Genomic DNA, 16,185 nt, shown 5'->3' on the forward strand with positions numbered 1-16,185 from the left:
TATTTGAATATCTGAATATAACTGAATATAATCGCTCCAGTGCTGCTGTGAAGAAATCACATCTCTGAGGAGGACATGTCCTCGTTTAAGTGTTTGTGTGTGGAAACACAGAGAGGGTGGAGGGGTCTAGGTGGAGACTAAGTGCTAAATGGATGTGATATTTTTCTCAGCACCGACACTGCAGCACTGCACAATGGGGGCAGAGCTCTGGTCTTTTACCTCAAACCTGCCTATTGTCCACATTGAATCAGGCACTAACACTGCTGCAATTTATTAAACATAGTGAAACCAGACCTCAATTATTCTGTACATCCACACCAGCGTGCCACTTTGTCTTCAGTCTACGATAACAAACAAAGGCAGTGAAAACAAAACTCTCCCTGAACATTTTTATCATCACTGCTGCTTCCCTACAAACTGCTGTGGGCAGATTTACAGTAAGGCAGACCACCTCCCTGACCTGCGAAACAGGGGGAGATTTTGTGGGGAAAGGTCTGTTTACCTTTGGGCAGAAAAACTCCACACTCTGTGAGGTAAAATAAACGTTTTGTGTGTGTGTGTTTATGTATCAGAGCCGCGCTCCCTAAAAGAGGTTATTGTTCTTTAGATTTCATAAGAGAGCCAGAGAAAGAAAAACAAAGACGTGCAGGATCCATGTTTGTACATTTAGAGCAGATGTGTGCATGTATCTGATTTGTGTGGTTGCATCAGAGGAGACTTAAGAAATCAGTACAAGGATTCTGGTCATAAAACATCCCACCCTTTTTTATAAGTCGATTCTTCTGGGATGACACGCTGACTCCAGCCGCTTCCTTTCACTTCAACAAAAGTTTGAAGTGTAAAAGCTGGAAAATAAAAACCTCACAGGAGTAAAAAACATAAAAAACAGTTTATTCTTCCAGTGGTCAACACCGTTCATCATCACACCCTCTTACACAATAAATATCTGTCCTCTGATAGGTCAAATATAGACGTCCATATATGTTCTTTAGTAATTCAATTAGAGAAACATCACTCAATATCTCCACTTCAAGTTATGATTACTTCTTTTAGCTGTAACACACATAGTGTGTGTGTAGGAACAGTTCAACATATTTGGAAACAGCATCAGAAAACATGAAGTAAAACTATTCCCTTTTGATTCATGTATTAATGTGTTAGTCTGTGTTATCTGTAGCAGTTTCTTTTTGTATAGCTTCAGTGGGTCTTTATGTCACATGATTCAATTATGACACAGTTTGTCTCTTTCCGACTGTTGCTTGCTGCATTTTGTTTTGTCAGTTCACCTACGTTACCCTCACAGACTAATGTAATGTAATGTTTTGGGATATTTTTTGTTATTTTTTATATTTTCAATTTCCCCCTCAGATGAAAAAGCACCGAAGTTTTTACAGATAGTGGTGATGATGTCCAGCATATTGTATAGCTATACTATAATGTAAATTGATGCTTTTGTACGTATTTGACAAATAGGGTAAAGCATATTAATAGGTGAGCTACAGAGGTGCAAGGTAAAACCTGTTTTACCGCTGGAGAGAGCCAGTCTAGCTGAGCTCAGCATCTCTTGGCTATAGTGTCAGATATAATGAGTCAGATATGAGAGTGGCATCAATCATCAATCATCTAACTCTCAGTAAGAAAGTGAGTGAGCGAATTGCCTCAAAATACCAAACTCTTCCCATAAGGTTCTCTGTGTAACTGTGCAGTGTTTCAGGTGTGAGAAAGACTCCACTGTTCACTGTGTTATGACCTGCCTGTCTCTCTGTTTGTGTGCATGTCGTAATGAATCAAAGTCCCTGCTTTCCTCTTGTCTTCCCCATCATCAGTTGAAGTGGTAATAATCTGTTCCTTCTTTCAGCTGCAAAGAGTTCAGGTTCTCCTCCAACACACCTCCCGTCATGTCCTGCAGATAAACACAACATGTGAGATTCAAGGGGAAGAGAAAACACGATGGAAGGCACATATGCTGCTGAAAACAGTGGAAGCATTATGATTTTCCCTGTTGACTAAACTTGTCTTCATGGTCCTCCGCTGTGTATTTTGTTTGAACTGCTCTGATCTGAAGCCAAAGGTTATATACAGACTAAAGACATCCAGACTGACCCACAGTAAACTGGGCTCAACCTCGGCCTATGAGAACAGTTCAAATGAATATATGTGTTGATTATAGTTATTTGACATCTGGATTTAAACGTGTCTGATTGAGTCCAGGTGTTAGCTTGTATGTGTGTGTGTGTGTGTGTGTGTGTGTGTGTGTGTGTGTGTGTGTGTGTGTGTGTGTGTGTGTGTGTGTGTGTTTCATAGAGAAATAGAGAGAGGGAGCATGATAGAGTCCAGGTCTCCTTGTCCTCTGATTACGTCTCCCAGTTCACATAATTGAGCAATTAGTAGTCCCCGTAGGTGGGGTCACTCTAGATTTCATGTCTGAATCTGGCTGAGTGATAAATAGGCAATTAGAGATTTGGCTCCCAGAATTGCCGTGTGTGTGTGTGTGTGTGTGTGTGTGTGTGTGTGTGTGTGTGTGTGTGTGTGTGTGTGTGTGTGTGTGTTACTGTATATGAATGAAAAATGATTCAACTAGAATAGTAAAAGGGCTCTGCAGTAGCTTTAAATAGAGTCAGGATTTTAGACTATAAAATATAACAACAAAACATGATACATGCAAACTGAACAGTGACAAAAACATCAGATGTTTGTGCAAGCACCTCGTGATCAAAGATCCGGCTGTGGCCTCGACCCAGTTCCTGACTTCCTCATCCTCTGTGTGTGTGTGTGTGTGTGTGTGTTATGTCCTGTGCCGGGCACACGCCCTTATTATTATGTGATTAACGTAGATTACAGACCTGAGGGACTGAGGCCCAGAAACAACAAACATACAACACACAACTGCTCACCAGTTTAACACAGACGATGAAGGGGGCGGAGGCAGCTTTGTAGTGCACAATTGGGATTTTTGGCCTCGGTATTTCCTGGGAGGATATCATCGGAAAGTTGCTTTATTCAAAATATCGTTGGCTTAATGACCTTGCATTTTTGTAACCAAAATAACATATTACACTAAAGTACTCATGTGTTGTGGACCTCACCTTGGATTCTTCATATGTGTAAAACCCTTTCTGGATCTTGTTCTCATCCACATCACAGAAAGCTTTGACCTGATAAATGGATCAGGGAGGTGATGAGTGCTGGCACACGTTCACATACCATAACTTCTTCCACCAGTTCTTTTCACTGGGAGAGACCAAAAACACTGGTAATATATATTTTGGTCAACGCATCACAGGTGACGTAGCATACTTTTTTCCGATTAGCCGGACTCAGGCATCGGTACAGCTTCCGGCCCTGTTTCCCAGCGTTCCATATGGTGAAGCCGCTCCATTGGCTGAGAACTCTCTCCTGCAGGAAGTCCACTCGCAGCTTCCAAATGGTTTCCCTGGATACGGATGAGGAGAGGATCAGAGGATGGACTTAGGGATACAAACTTAGAATTAGAGACGTAACCTGCAGATCTGAGTCAAGATTGTTTGCTCAATTTAGTATGAAACAACTTTATTTTATCGGAAAATGAGAAAAAAAAACTAGTTCAAAATACCCTTTACCCACCTCCCAGTCCCAAACCTTCCTCACCCACCCCTCCCTCTTTACCCACTCCTTATAACAAACCCTTCTCCCCTCACTTCCAATACCCATTGCATGCATTCCTTCTGCATATGTAAATCGTGTAAATCGTGTAAATAAATCTAATAAATTGAATAACATCTACCTCTGTGTCTTTTCTGAATATAGACAAAGAGTCCAATAAAGTTTTCAGGGGTAACAGCGAACACAGCAAGGGAAGTCATTTTTGAATATATAACAGTAACTGCCAGTCCTATTAATCAATATATTACACAATCACAGCATGTCACACTTTTGCCTATGGTTCACAGCTTATATCACCATTAAATCATCATCTACAAATCCAGATCCCTTTTAACAGTTGCCTTTACATAATGAAGGCTTAACCTCATCTAGAAACAAAACTCACAGCCCTTTAGCAGAGTCTGACAGGATTCTTATTCCTGTCATACTCAAAAAGTATAGCAATTGCTCCTGAGTGAAAGTTATGGTTTTAAACTCTTCTTTATGAGAAGAGAATGAAAAACATTTGTCAATTTATAATTCTGAGGTCGATCAGTTTACACAATGCAAAATCCTTACATCGATATCTATCGGACTGCTATTGATGAATATTATATTGTGATGATTCCTTGTTTTATTGCTCAGCACTAGAATTGTGTAGCATGGTGTCCAGTGCTCAGTGAGTGTACAGTAACCACTTCCTCCCCCCTCTCTGTCTCTCACACACACAGAGGCATGCACTGATACTGAGCACTCTCACCTCCTGATGTGAACATCTGATTGTGTCTAACCGTGGGCCTCAAACAAAGCTAAACCCACCACCACCATCCTGCAGCACGGGTGGTCTCTAGATTTACTTTTTATACATTCTCTATACAGACTTTCATTCAAAGACATGGCAGCAACATGGCAGAGATTTACTCTAAACTGTATCTGCATACACTCACTGAACCTTTCATCCATTTCATATCCTGCGGATCAAAAGACAAACACACTTTCACACACACTGGTATAGATTCACATACACAGCGGGTGCACAAACATATACACACTCATGCAGGCACACCCACATTTATAAACACAGACTTTCCATGTTGAGAGGCTCCTCGTCTCAGTTTCTCTGTGACACCATCTTAACTTCCACAACACTCAGTTTATTAGGAACAGCTCAAACCGAAGCAGTCTGATACAACCGTTCTGCAATAAATCCTCCCTTCATGAAGAAAATATTGTTCCGTTTTTATTGGTACTGTGTTAAAGTGTAACTTCATCCAGCTCTGAGCCTCACTCCAGGCACTGATGATTTTGAAAAATGCAAAAAAAACATGGCAGGGGACTGGTGGGGTGACAGAGGTGGAGCCGGCTGTGAGTGTGACAGTGTCATTGTAGTGACATTTGCAGGACATAATAAATGGAGAGCGACACAGAATCGCGAGGCACCTTTTCCACAGAGGGCTCTGTGGCTCTATGAAGTGGGCATTATGCTACATCCACATTACTACGTTTTCATTTGAAAATGCATCAACTCTCGGTGTCCGCACGACTCCAGAGTGTTACAGCTGCTAAAACCGTAGATTGCAAACGCTGTTGGCCCTGCTTTAGTTTGAAAACTTTTAGTCTAGACTGGCTGGAGATGCTTGGAAACGATGACGAAGACACTCACAACCGCAGCGTAGCCTTCGCTGATTCGTCAGGCTCCTATCACATGACCCCCTTCACACAATCAGCATTAGCCTCGGCAATTAGTGAAGAACACAACATGGATAATCAACTTAAAACTGATACAGGGCCAAAACGCTCCTGGGACAGAGATTGTTTTAGTTTGAGAATGCTGTTTTCAAATAGAAATGTAGTAGTACGGATGTTCTAGTGTGGTGGAGGGCCCTGGTGATTAGTGCACGCCGTCAGCTCCAGCTCAGTTACACTCTCGGGGCCGAGGCAATGCAAGCGCAAGTGAGGGTGGAGGCAAAAGGGTAACGTAATGTAATTATTTATTATAAGTCTGATAAGATATGTGTTTCGCCACAGTCATTTTATAATTTAGTTTACAGCTAAAAAAAAACCAATTTAAGTGTGCAGCATCACAATTAAGAGGTGTTATTTCAATTCTTCAATCAGATAGTGCTGTTGAGTGATATTGTGACAGGTGTTCCTTTTATTTTGTCCACATAGCTAAAACTGAACTTAATAAACCTCATGAAAGGAGGATTTATTGCACGACTGTTGGGTTACTTTTAGCTTGTTGTGTGTGTGTGTGTATGTGTACACTAACTATTCTATCTATAGTTATGAGGGACAATTTTGGTTCAATACCATCATGTGGGAAAGTTTTGGCTGGTCCTCACAATTCCATGGGCTGTTTGAGGGTTAAGATTTGGTTTTAGGGTTAGGTTAGAATTAGGTTTAGGTTAGGGTTAGGCATTTAGTTGTGATGGTTAAGGTTAGGGTCAGGGCTAGGGAATGTATAATGTCAAATATAGAGAGACGTGCATGTGTGTGTGTGTGTGTGTGTGTGTGTGTGTGTGTGTGTGTGTGTGTGTGTGTGTGTGTGTGTGTGTGTGTGTGTGTGTGTGTGTGTGTGTGTGTGACAGAAAAGAAGACGATAGCTTCATTCAGCCGAAGAGCGGAAGTGGGTAGGCTGTGGATAGGAAGGGGCGACAAGAAGTGGGGGAGAGTGGAAAGTGGGCAAGGCCAGCTTGAAATAGGCCTCCGAAAATAGACAGCTGATAGATGAAGACAGAGTAGGATGATCGCTGAAGGAGTGCGTCAACGCGGGCAGATATATGAGCGGTGGACAGACGAAGAGGAGGAAGGAAGGAAAGAGGAAAGGAAGGAGGGATAACAGGAAAGAGGGGATGAAAGGGAGGGCGGTGTCGGGGGGGGGGCAGGAAAGACCTTCTTCTTTGGTGTGATTTACATTTTGAAGTAGAAACACACACACAGACACACACACCTGCAGACACTACATGACCCTGCTGAAGCACAAGCAACAGCAGGAATGTCCAGCTCCTTCAGATACATCACACACACACACACACACACACACACACACACACACACACACACACACACACCATGTAAAACACGTCTGTTAACAACAAGTTCAGATTTCCTTCCAGTCGCATCTGAGAGATACTGAAAACAGATCTAGAAACACATCAAGAAAACATGATGACAATTTCCAAAAACATTTCATAGAAAATGAAAACATGCCTATACGTGCATGTGTGACAGTATCGAGCCCTCAGAAAATGAGGGATGGCAGTGAGCAGCTGAGAGAATGTGGAAGATTAACACGCCATCCAAATATGTGTGTATGAGTGCAGCTGAGTGGGGATGAGGGGTGTGCAGTGAGACTGACTCTGTTACTGAGTGTGTGGCGGCTTTCTCGTGGTAACGGTACACCAGCAGGCACTGGTTGACCCTGGACAGACCCCCTCCCTGGCGAAGACTCTGGTAGAAGAAGAGCAGATCCTCTGGGACTCCCTGGAGAGGAGGAAGTAGAGACTTTGAATCACTGAATAAATATGAGCTCTGGGCACCGAATCAGAGGTTTGGAACCAGTCCAACATTTCATATATTTGAATTAAACGTGGACTGATAGTGACAACTGACCACAGAGTGATGTTATCTCGAGTAAAATCAGAAAAACCTACACAGATACACACAGTTGTGGTGTGAACTCTCACCTTGCCTCCCTCGTCAAATGGTTCGACCTTCAGGAACCAGTTCCTTGAGCAGAACCACGTCGGCATGACAACGGTGGGGCCATGAGATGTGAACACCTGAAACATCAAAACATTTCAGAAAAGAACACTATATAAAAATGCCAATGATTCCTAAAATGTCGTTATCAAACCCTGACTACAAAGGAATGGAACTGAGGCTTGATATTTTACAGTTAAACCATAAACATTTGTTATAAATAACTATAAATAAAAATAAAACACAAATACAATTTAATATAAAATTGAAATTAAGGACAAAATCTAATATAAAAAGAAAACATAGATGCATATCTTTTCTGCATTGTTTAATCTGTGAAATAAGAGTTTACATATTGGTGCATATCAGCAAACATAAACGCCAAGCTGATATTGCTGTTAAAGGCTCATATCGGTTAATGTTATCAGCTAACCAATAAATCCTTTGGGCTCTTATATAAATTAATCTTCTATTTAATCTAAATGGCAAATGGTCTGCATTTATAGGGCGTTTTTCAGGCATCTTGCCCAAGGACACTTCAGCATGCAGATGGGGAAGACTGGGCTCAAACCGCCAAACCTCTGGTTAGAGGACGACTGACTCTAACCCCTCAGCCAAAAAAAACCACACACACACACACAGTTCAGCAAAGAGCAGTTAAGTTCAGTTTGACTTGAAAAATAAAGGAACTTCGGTGTTGTGGTTACAGAACAGTCTGTAACTCAACCTCCATATCAACCACACCAGAGCAGCGCTTGGCTCAGGGTTTGGGGGAAATTTCCCGTTTGGCTTCTAAGAACAAACAATCAAATGAAGAGGGACTGAGCACAAGTTAAACGTCCCCTCCTGCAAACAGGGCAGGTTAGAGTGAAGCCACATGTGCTGTCCCACAGAAGTGTGTGTTTCCTGGAGTGTGCAGGGGAAGGATACACACTTCCATCCTCTCACACATGATCTCTGCCTAATGAGTTTGTTTTGGTATTTCCTCCTCCCTCTGACCGCAAACTCTTTCATACACAAGGACCACATTACAGCCTCCATATTTCTTTCTCATTTTACACATGCAGCCCCCAACTCATTCGTTCCACTGCTGCCCAACTCCGCACACCCCCACCTCTTCTTGTTCCTGCTTCTCTCTGTGTGTGTTTTGCAACCGTGTTTTTCAGTGTGAGGGCCATTCCAGGTTGATCTGTTTCTTCATGCCACTAAATCACTGCTACGTGTGTGTCTCTGTGTGTGTGTGTGTGTGTGTGTGTACATTTGTTTGGATGTGTATATGAAACTGTTCTTGGCTGAAGCAGAATACTACTGCATACGTGAAATGCATCACAGATGAAGAAATTTGGGAAAAACATCTGGATTCAGCCAGTCAAACAGCTGGACAGAATCTAGTGAGAATAGTGTGTGTGCGTGTGTGTGGGTGTGTGTATGTGTACTTGTTTTTGTTGCCTCTTTAGGACCTTTTCTAGTCTTGTCAGGACCAATTGACATTGTGGGGACCAAAACCCAGTCCTAATTTGCATAAACATAATTTCTGAGGTCCTGGTTAAGGTTAGGGATAAGGTTTTGGTTAGGTTGTCCACAGTGAATGGAAGTCAATGCAAAGTCCTAATAGGTACAGCTGCGCAAACCCCTGTGGGTGCGTGTGTGTGTGTGTGTGTGTGTGTGTGTGTGTGGTCCAGGTATTACTAGTGTTTACACATTCACGCTATCCAGACTTATCTTCCTTATGGGGATAAAAAGCAAGTCCCCATAATGTATATCATTATATTATAAGGTGAAGACATATGGTTAGGTTTAGGCAAGTAGTTACTATGGTTAATGTTATAGTGAGTCTCCAGGAAATTAATATGAGTCAATGTAATGTCCTGTAATGTCCTCTAAGGTCATGGAGACACAACCCTGTGTGTGTGTGTGTGTGTGTGTGTGTGTGTGTGTGTGTGTGTGTGTGTGTGTGTGTGTGTGTGTGTGTGTGTGTGTGTGTCCACCTACATACTTGTCTTCTCCCTTTTGTTGTGATATTGCAACATTTCACAGATGTAAGCTGTGGCCAAAAAGCACGGATAAGAGGAAAAAGAACAAGTTCTGGGAAAACAGTGGAGAGAGAGTGTGTGTGAGAGAGTGAGAGGGAGGAGGGGAGAGAGAGATAGATGTGATGTGCATGTAGTAGTCAGTGGGGGGTGAGGGAGGCTTTGAATGACCATATCTAATACAGATGAATCCTCAGGGTCCAGCTCTGGCTCATGTTATACAGGCACCACCCTGAGTAAATCTCTGGTTTAACTCAGTTAGATTCTGTTTCTTTGCTTGGAGACTAAAGTCAGATAAAGTGAAGGTAGAGAGGGGGAAACTAAGGGAGCTGCTTTTTAAGCCTGCAGAATCAATGTATGATCTCATTCTCATGCTCCATGAAACTTAATATCATATAAATATCCTGGAATGTCTGCTAAGGACTTATGCAGACTCTCTCCCTCTGTGTGTGTGTGTGTGTGTGTGTGTGTGTGTGTGTGTGTGTGTGTGTGTGTGTGTGTGTGTGTGTGTGTGTGTGTGTGTGTGTGTGTGTGTGTGTGAGTGTGAGTGTGTGTTGGAGAGAGTAAGTCCAGGTTGTCTTGTATCCTAGGTGACGGTGTGTTTTGTTCAGACAGCAACATCTCTACATAAACACAAATAGAGCCAGTGGTTTCATTTTTAAATATCTTGCTCTCTCTTATCATAGTGATAAATTAGACTTTTTAATGTAGTAGAAAAAGACGTATTAGCTTTAAAGTGGTACGGAGAATGTTCTCAGTCACTCACAGCTTCAAAACAACCACTAGCCAGACACTGTATTTAAGGCAGCATGTTTGCAAGTCAACATTATTCCAAATGCAGGATCAATCTTATCATGAGTTATGCCATTTGAGATGAAAGACTGTATAGAGATGGACGACGTGTCTCCACCTCCTCCCACTGTATGAATATTAAGCTAAAATAATAAGTATATGTTTAATAAGTTTGGTCCATGTGCCATTTGATCTCAGGATGAAAAAGAGGTGTCATACATGTAGAAGACGCAGACGCAGAATAAAGACGAGATTCAAGAGCTTTTGGCGATAAGGACAGACGCCCCGACACGTTATGTCCTTCCTCCTGCATGGAGGAAATTCTGCTGTTACTGTTAAAGCATCTGACCTGGACATTCCCCTGCTGTGTTCTTCATATGTGGAAGGAAAACCGATCTTTTTGACAAATTTTCCAGAGTTCATGTCTGAAAACAGCTCAACAATATTTCAATGGATGAATTGGCTGTTTCCCAGTCAGATTAGTCCGAGCATTTTATAGCCAACATTTTGACAAGCACTGTTGTAAATAATAAAAATAATGATGGCTGAATTCCATTTAGCTGCTTCAGTGTCAGGGTGCTGGTGGTGTGCAAGCTGACCCACTGTCACACCTCCATGTTTGACCAGGACACTAACAGAACACAGCCGCTGATAGTGATATTACTCACACCTGTTCTTTTCCTGCTCTGACAGGTCACAGTATCTGCTGTGAAACAAACACTCAACACTCGGTCATCGTGACCCACACTAGTTTCCTCCTGGCTCTCCGTGTTGTTGCTTCTTCGTACTTGTTTTGAAGAGGAAAGAGGAGGGAAGGTGACCTGCGATAACAGCAAACTTGAATCCATCCATTTCATTACACTCTAGCTCCGCCGGCTCCAGAGAGAAATGCTTACCTCCGCTAAGGAGGTAAGCATTTACACACGTGGTGGAAAGATGTGGTATGGGGTTTAGGAAGTAACTATTACATTTCAGTGCAGATCTGGATCATGGGAATTATTTTTGACTTTCTTTAACATTGTGAGATAGGGTGTTTTTCATTATTTTATTGATTTCTCAGAGAATAATTCATGGAGCTTAATGATAAAAATCAGGCATGTGTTTAGTGTATGCAATGTGCAATTTGGTGCAGATACAATTAAAACCCCAGATCCAGTGAATGTAAATATGGGGATTGCTGGGTCTTGGCGGTGGTTTGAATTCAACTAGTTTTTCCTGTTTTGTACTATAAAATAACTTCTTATGTCATCCAGTGGTTGCAGATTCGGATTGTGTGAGCTTTTACATTTTGGTGATGGATTTTTTTATTCACAGTATATCTACTGTTGTTTTCAGTGATATCTTGGTACAATAAGATTCAAAGTAGCACTGTAAATGTTAATGTCTGCTGCAGAGTCAGTTGGAAGAGAGTCTACACAGTGAACTCACACTACGTTTAATCTGCAGAATAAAATCATCTTTTCCACTGCGGACAGTTTCCACTGTCGCCTACAGTCAGCAGACAGCTGGCAGTGTGACCTGCTTCCTCTAGAGGGACAGAGATGGGTAGAGAGGTCAGGACTAACGCTGGGTTCTCCCTCTAGTCCACGGTCCCATTTCCATGGAAACTGAGGGCGGCAGGTACATTTCCTGTGTTACTGTCTGTGTCTGACCTGGTTACTGCCTGGCACATGACCTCTTACATACACACATTCAGACAAATCCATACACACACTCTGTGCCACAGAAGCAGGCATGTACCTGTGTCATGAGCTGCTCCTGAGTGATTGTGTTGATCCAGCGAGTGTAGCGCTCTGTAGATCCCTCTGGAAGCCTCTGAACTCTACAGCCAATCAGCTATCATCATAAAACACACATTCACACACTTATTAGCATAAAAAAAAAAAGCTGATAGAACATTTTGAAATAATGGGGCAACTTCTCAGATTTTGTGGGTCATTTAACCGCCAGCATGAGTGATAATGAAAATATATGTCAGTATGTACTGGATAAGCATCTGGCATTTTTTACATGTACAAGCAAATGTCCTGAAGAACGAAGTAAAGGAGATGTAAAGGAGAGGGAGGTGATACACAGCTGAAAACAAACCACAACCATAAATATTACAGCCAGAACAGAAAGGGGCAGGTTGTTTGTGCAGGGCAGCAAGTCTGCTGTCTCCATGCTGTCTCCTTCACTTCCCTCACACACATGACCTTTGACCTCTGACCTGACAGGCCTCGGAAAGCATCAACACCGGATACTCACACTGCTGTGCATGCCAACTGCATGGAAGCTCACATACACACGCAGCATGAATTCTTTTTTTTATTTGAAGGGAGGGATTGGTCAGATGGCCAGATGGAGGGAAAGAAAAAGAAGTGGGGAGTAAAGAAGGGAGGGTGAGGGAGGGAGGCAGAGCTCAACAGCGCAAGAAGGAAGTGAGTCAGCAGAAATAGTTTAGGCAGAACTCACAGCGTTTGGGTTGAGGAGAGAAGCCTCGTACTGCAGACGAACTCTGTGAGGCGACATGACGTCATCCTGGAGGAGAAGATAAAACAATTTAAACAGAAACCAAGTGTAATTATGATAAATCCGCATCATCAAATACATAGTGAGTAACTTTAGGAAAACATTCAAATAACTGTTACAGGTTAGGTTTAACTTTCTCCTGTGTGAGATGTCTCTCTGAAAACCTTTGTTTCTTAATCAATTTATATGCTTTGTATAGAATAAAAGTGTCACAGTAGCTACTATAAACCTACTTTACATGAATCACAAAAACACAAGATGATCAGGATTCAAAAACAAAAACATAACGTACACAGAAGAAAAAAAGCACATTAAAATAAATATACATATACGTTTTTTAGGAAAAGTGAATATGAGCAGTGGAGCAGAAAAAGCAAGAAAACAAACAGAAGATATTTTCCTAAACGAGTTAATTTACTTAACACAGAAGTGAAAAGAGATCAGAAGTTCAGATGTCGTAGCCTCTGATTTGTAGTTTTGGCAACTCAGAGTTGACGAGCATCTACACAGCACTGAAAGGCTGAGCTGCACGTACACACAAAACACATGTAGTGTATATCAAACACAGCGCTCAGGTCATTAATCATGTGTTCTGACACTCTGTCAAACAGTCACTGAGTCGCTGAGCTCTGAATGTGTATATGTGAAGCCTGTATATTTGGACAAACCAACATGATCTAATTATTTTTGACTGACTACTGTGTGTGTTATGAAAGACATCTGAATGATGACATTAAACATGCCCCGCACACAGACACACACACCGACACACACTTACCGCATCCTGAAAGCACAAGTATTTCCCACAGCTCTGAGATATGGCCATATTCTTTGCATATCCCACTGAAACAAACAGTAAAGTCTGTGTTTATGTGTGCGTGTGCTTATAATATTCAACCATTAAACATATGACAACACGGGAAATACCGTATCGTCATTTACAAAGGATCAGACTAAAAAAAGACGTGTCGGTCAGATGCATGAGACAGATATTCTTTCACAGTGATCGTCAAGCTCTTCCAACACAGTCTTTATTTCTGACTTATTTTAATGTCTACCAGTAAGTTTTTATTTCTAATCCCATAGTTTTCATTGTTCTTTCATACCTTCACGAATAAATGGAAAGATGTGGTGTGGGTCAGGGAAGAACACATTAAACTTTGGTACGGGTCAGGATCAGTTTCCTGAACACTGCGAGATAGGGTGTTTTTCTACTTTTTTACAGATTTCCCAGATAATAATTATTGAGAATCTTGATGAAAAAAACAAGGCAATTTAGGGAAATTATGTTCATGAGTGTGTGAAGTTTGGTGCAGCTTGAATGGATTTAAAGGGACTGTTGAGCCTTGGCAGAGGTATGCACTCTACTGCGTGCTATTCTACTTTGATCGTTTGATGGTTGGTTTGTTCGTCACCAGGATTACGCAAAAATGACTGAATGTAAGTGGGTGTAGTGACCTCCTTTTGGCTGAGCGGAGCTGTGACCAGAGATCACCACTGAGACGCCTCTCGCCTCCAGTCTTTTCCTCCAACCCTCCACCACTTTCCTGGAGTCATCCTGATGCACAAACACAGAGATACACAAAATAAAAACATGATACTCCGAGACTTTGGTGTTTACGTGCACGAATCCACACGCACGTACAGTGCTTGCGTCGTCATAGACAGACAGCTCCATTGATCCAGTGAAGTCTTGCTCTGATATGGGCTGCAGACATTCATCCAGCCAACAGGATGCATTGTGCACTGGCATGACAATACTCTGAGGAGAGAAACAAGTGACAATCACTACACATCCTAAACTTGCAGTCAACTTCATAACAACCCTCTGCACATCTGTTTTCCTGCCTGTTTGCACTTTATTTTGAAAATGTGAAACAACTGATACACACACATGGTGCAATAACTATACATCCACATGTGCAATACGAATTCACACACACTCCATACAGTTAAAGTTGTTACTTCATTTGCAACGAATGTCACACTGCACCTTTAAATGTACATAGTATTAGTTTTGTAATGTATTTTTTATAGTAAGCTTTCTACCTTGCTTTTATTTTAATGTCCCTATTGCTCAGCTGAGCTGACCGGTTTTTTCTTGTGTTAACTGCATATAACAAATAGAACTTGAAACCTGAACAATGCGTGGACAAATAATTAATCAAGCACACAAATCACTTGGTTTGTGCAGAGAAAAAATGATCAAATGTCATTTCAACGGCAACGAACCTGTCAGTGTTCACATGAATCGAGACCCACTAAGTCAGTAATTCTCTCCTATGACCAACTTATTGAACCCTGTCCCTTCTGCTGTGTGTCTCCCTTTAGGTCCGTGTTATGTTTAAGAGTCGCTGAGTGCATCACCCACCACGTCCACTTGTCTCCCCGCCTCCTCTCGCTCTCCTCTCGGTGTCTCTGCTCCTCCACCTCCCCCGGTGCGGAGCCTCTTCGGTGGGTTCATGTCCCACAGCGGCTCGGAGAGCGACCACAACGCCGGTAACCGACGCCTGACTCCGGTTTAGTTGATTAAATTGGACACAGGAAGAAATAAAACAGTGAACGGAGAAGTTTTTTATACAGACTGTCAGTGACGGAAGTGTAAACCTCGCCGGATACACGTGGATCAATATGTCGATAAACTCTCGTGTTGTAAACTGTCTCTATGATAAATACACGTAAACAAATCACGTCAATTGTGGAGAAAAGTAATGATTTTAACAAACGTGTCTAAAAGTAACACTGAAAGGACTGAGGCTCCACGACTTCCGCAAACAATTAACTCTGGACGCTCATTGGCTGAGGGTGGACTCACCGGATTGGCTGCTACTCTTCTTCTTCTTCTTCTTCTTCACTGAAGTATTAATATTTGTATATATCTACAGAGTTTTACGTATCATATCCAACTGAAAGTAATACACTTTTGTGGATGTTGTTTATTTCTAAAGATTTTACTGGGAATTAATTATACTATTCTCTCCAAAACAAACAAAAACAAATATAACATTTCTACATGAATAAATAAATGAGCTCGACATAGAATATATCCATCCCAAAATCCAAATGTCATCATTAATGTTCAGTTTTAAAAAAATGGTGTATCTGCAATATATTAGAAGTTTGTCAGGAGTTTAGTTAACATATCATGTGATAGTGTTATACATTATGTTATATATTACATATTATACTGTATATTCTATTATTTGCATTTTGACTGTCATTTTGATATTCATTGTTTTTGAAAAAAACATAATTTTTGGGAAAAAGGTGCATTTACTTGAAATTTCCAGGGGCTTTCAGCTTCAAGTCATGGTCTTCCTCAGTGGAAGGCGTTGTGGTCACATGATCCTTCACAGGATTTTTTCATTACCTGATAATGAGTGACCATGTACCATGATAATTGTTTCCAAGGTCAATGATGATCCTTTGTGCTCAAATAATAGTTTGAGGTTGGAAATCATTTGTTGTTGTTGAATGAATTTAATTGTAAAAGTAGATTTCAGCATGAAATGTATGTATAGAAAAA

At 41.5% G+C, this 16,185-nt stretch overlaps 1 protein-coding gene across 2 annotated transcripts; it reads right to left on the reverse strand.

Moving 5' to 3' along the window:
- Nucleotides 1–870: 870 nt before the first annotated feature.
- Nucleotides 871–15,477, reverse strand: b3gntl1 (UDP-GlcNAc:betaGal beta-1,3-N-acetylglucosaminyltransferase-like 1). Of its 2 annotated transcripts, none has more exons than XM_047344081.1 (12): nucleotides 15,031–15,477; nucleotides 14,305–14,421; nucleotides 14,118–14,217; nucleotides 13,438–13,502; nucleotides 12,603–12,668; nucleotides 11,889–11,984; nucleotides 7,311–7,406; nucleotides 6,983–7,107; nucleotides 3,298–3,433; nucleotides 3,087–3,155; nucleotides 2,895–2,969; nucleotides 871–1,903 (listed from the first exon to the last, which is right to left on the reverse strand). In XM_047344081.1, the coding sequence occupies exons 1-12, from the start codon at nucleotides 15,121–15,123 to the stop codon at nucleotides 1,823–1,825; spliced, it is 1,119 nt and encodes a 372-aa protein (XP_047200037.1). In that variant the 5' UTR covers nucleotides 15,124–15,477; the 3' UTR covers nucleotides 871–1,822. The 2 variants fall into 2 exon arrangements, with proteins under 2 accessions (XP_047200037.1, XP_047200038.1); XM_047344082.1 differs by lacking the exon at nucleotides 15,031–15,477 and adding an exon at nucleotides 14,892–14,997.
- Between the last annotated feature and the right edge of the window lie 708 nt (nucleotides 15,478–16,185).

This window comes from Hippoglossus stenolepis, chromosome 2, assembly GCF_022539355.2.
Source record: "Hippoglossus stenolepis isolate QCI-W04-F060 chromosome 2, HSTE1.2, whole genome shotgun sequence".
Lineage (NCBI taxonomy): Eukaryota > Metazoa > Chordata > Actinopteri > Pleuronectiformes > Pleuronectidae > Hippoglossus > Hippoglossus stenolepis.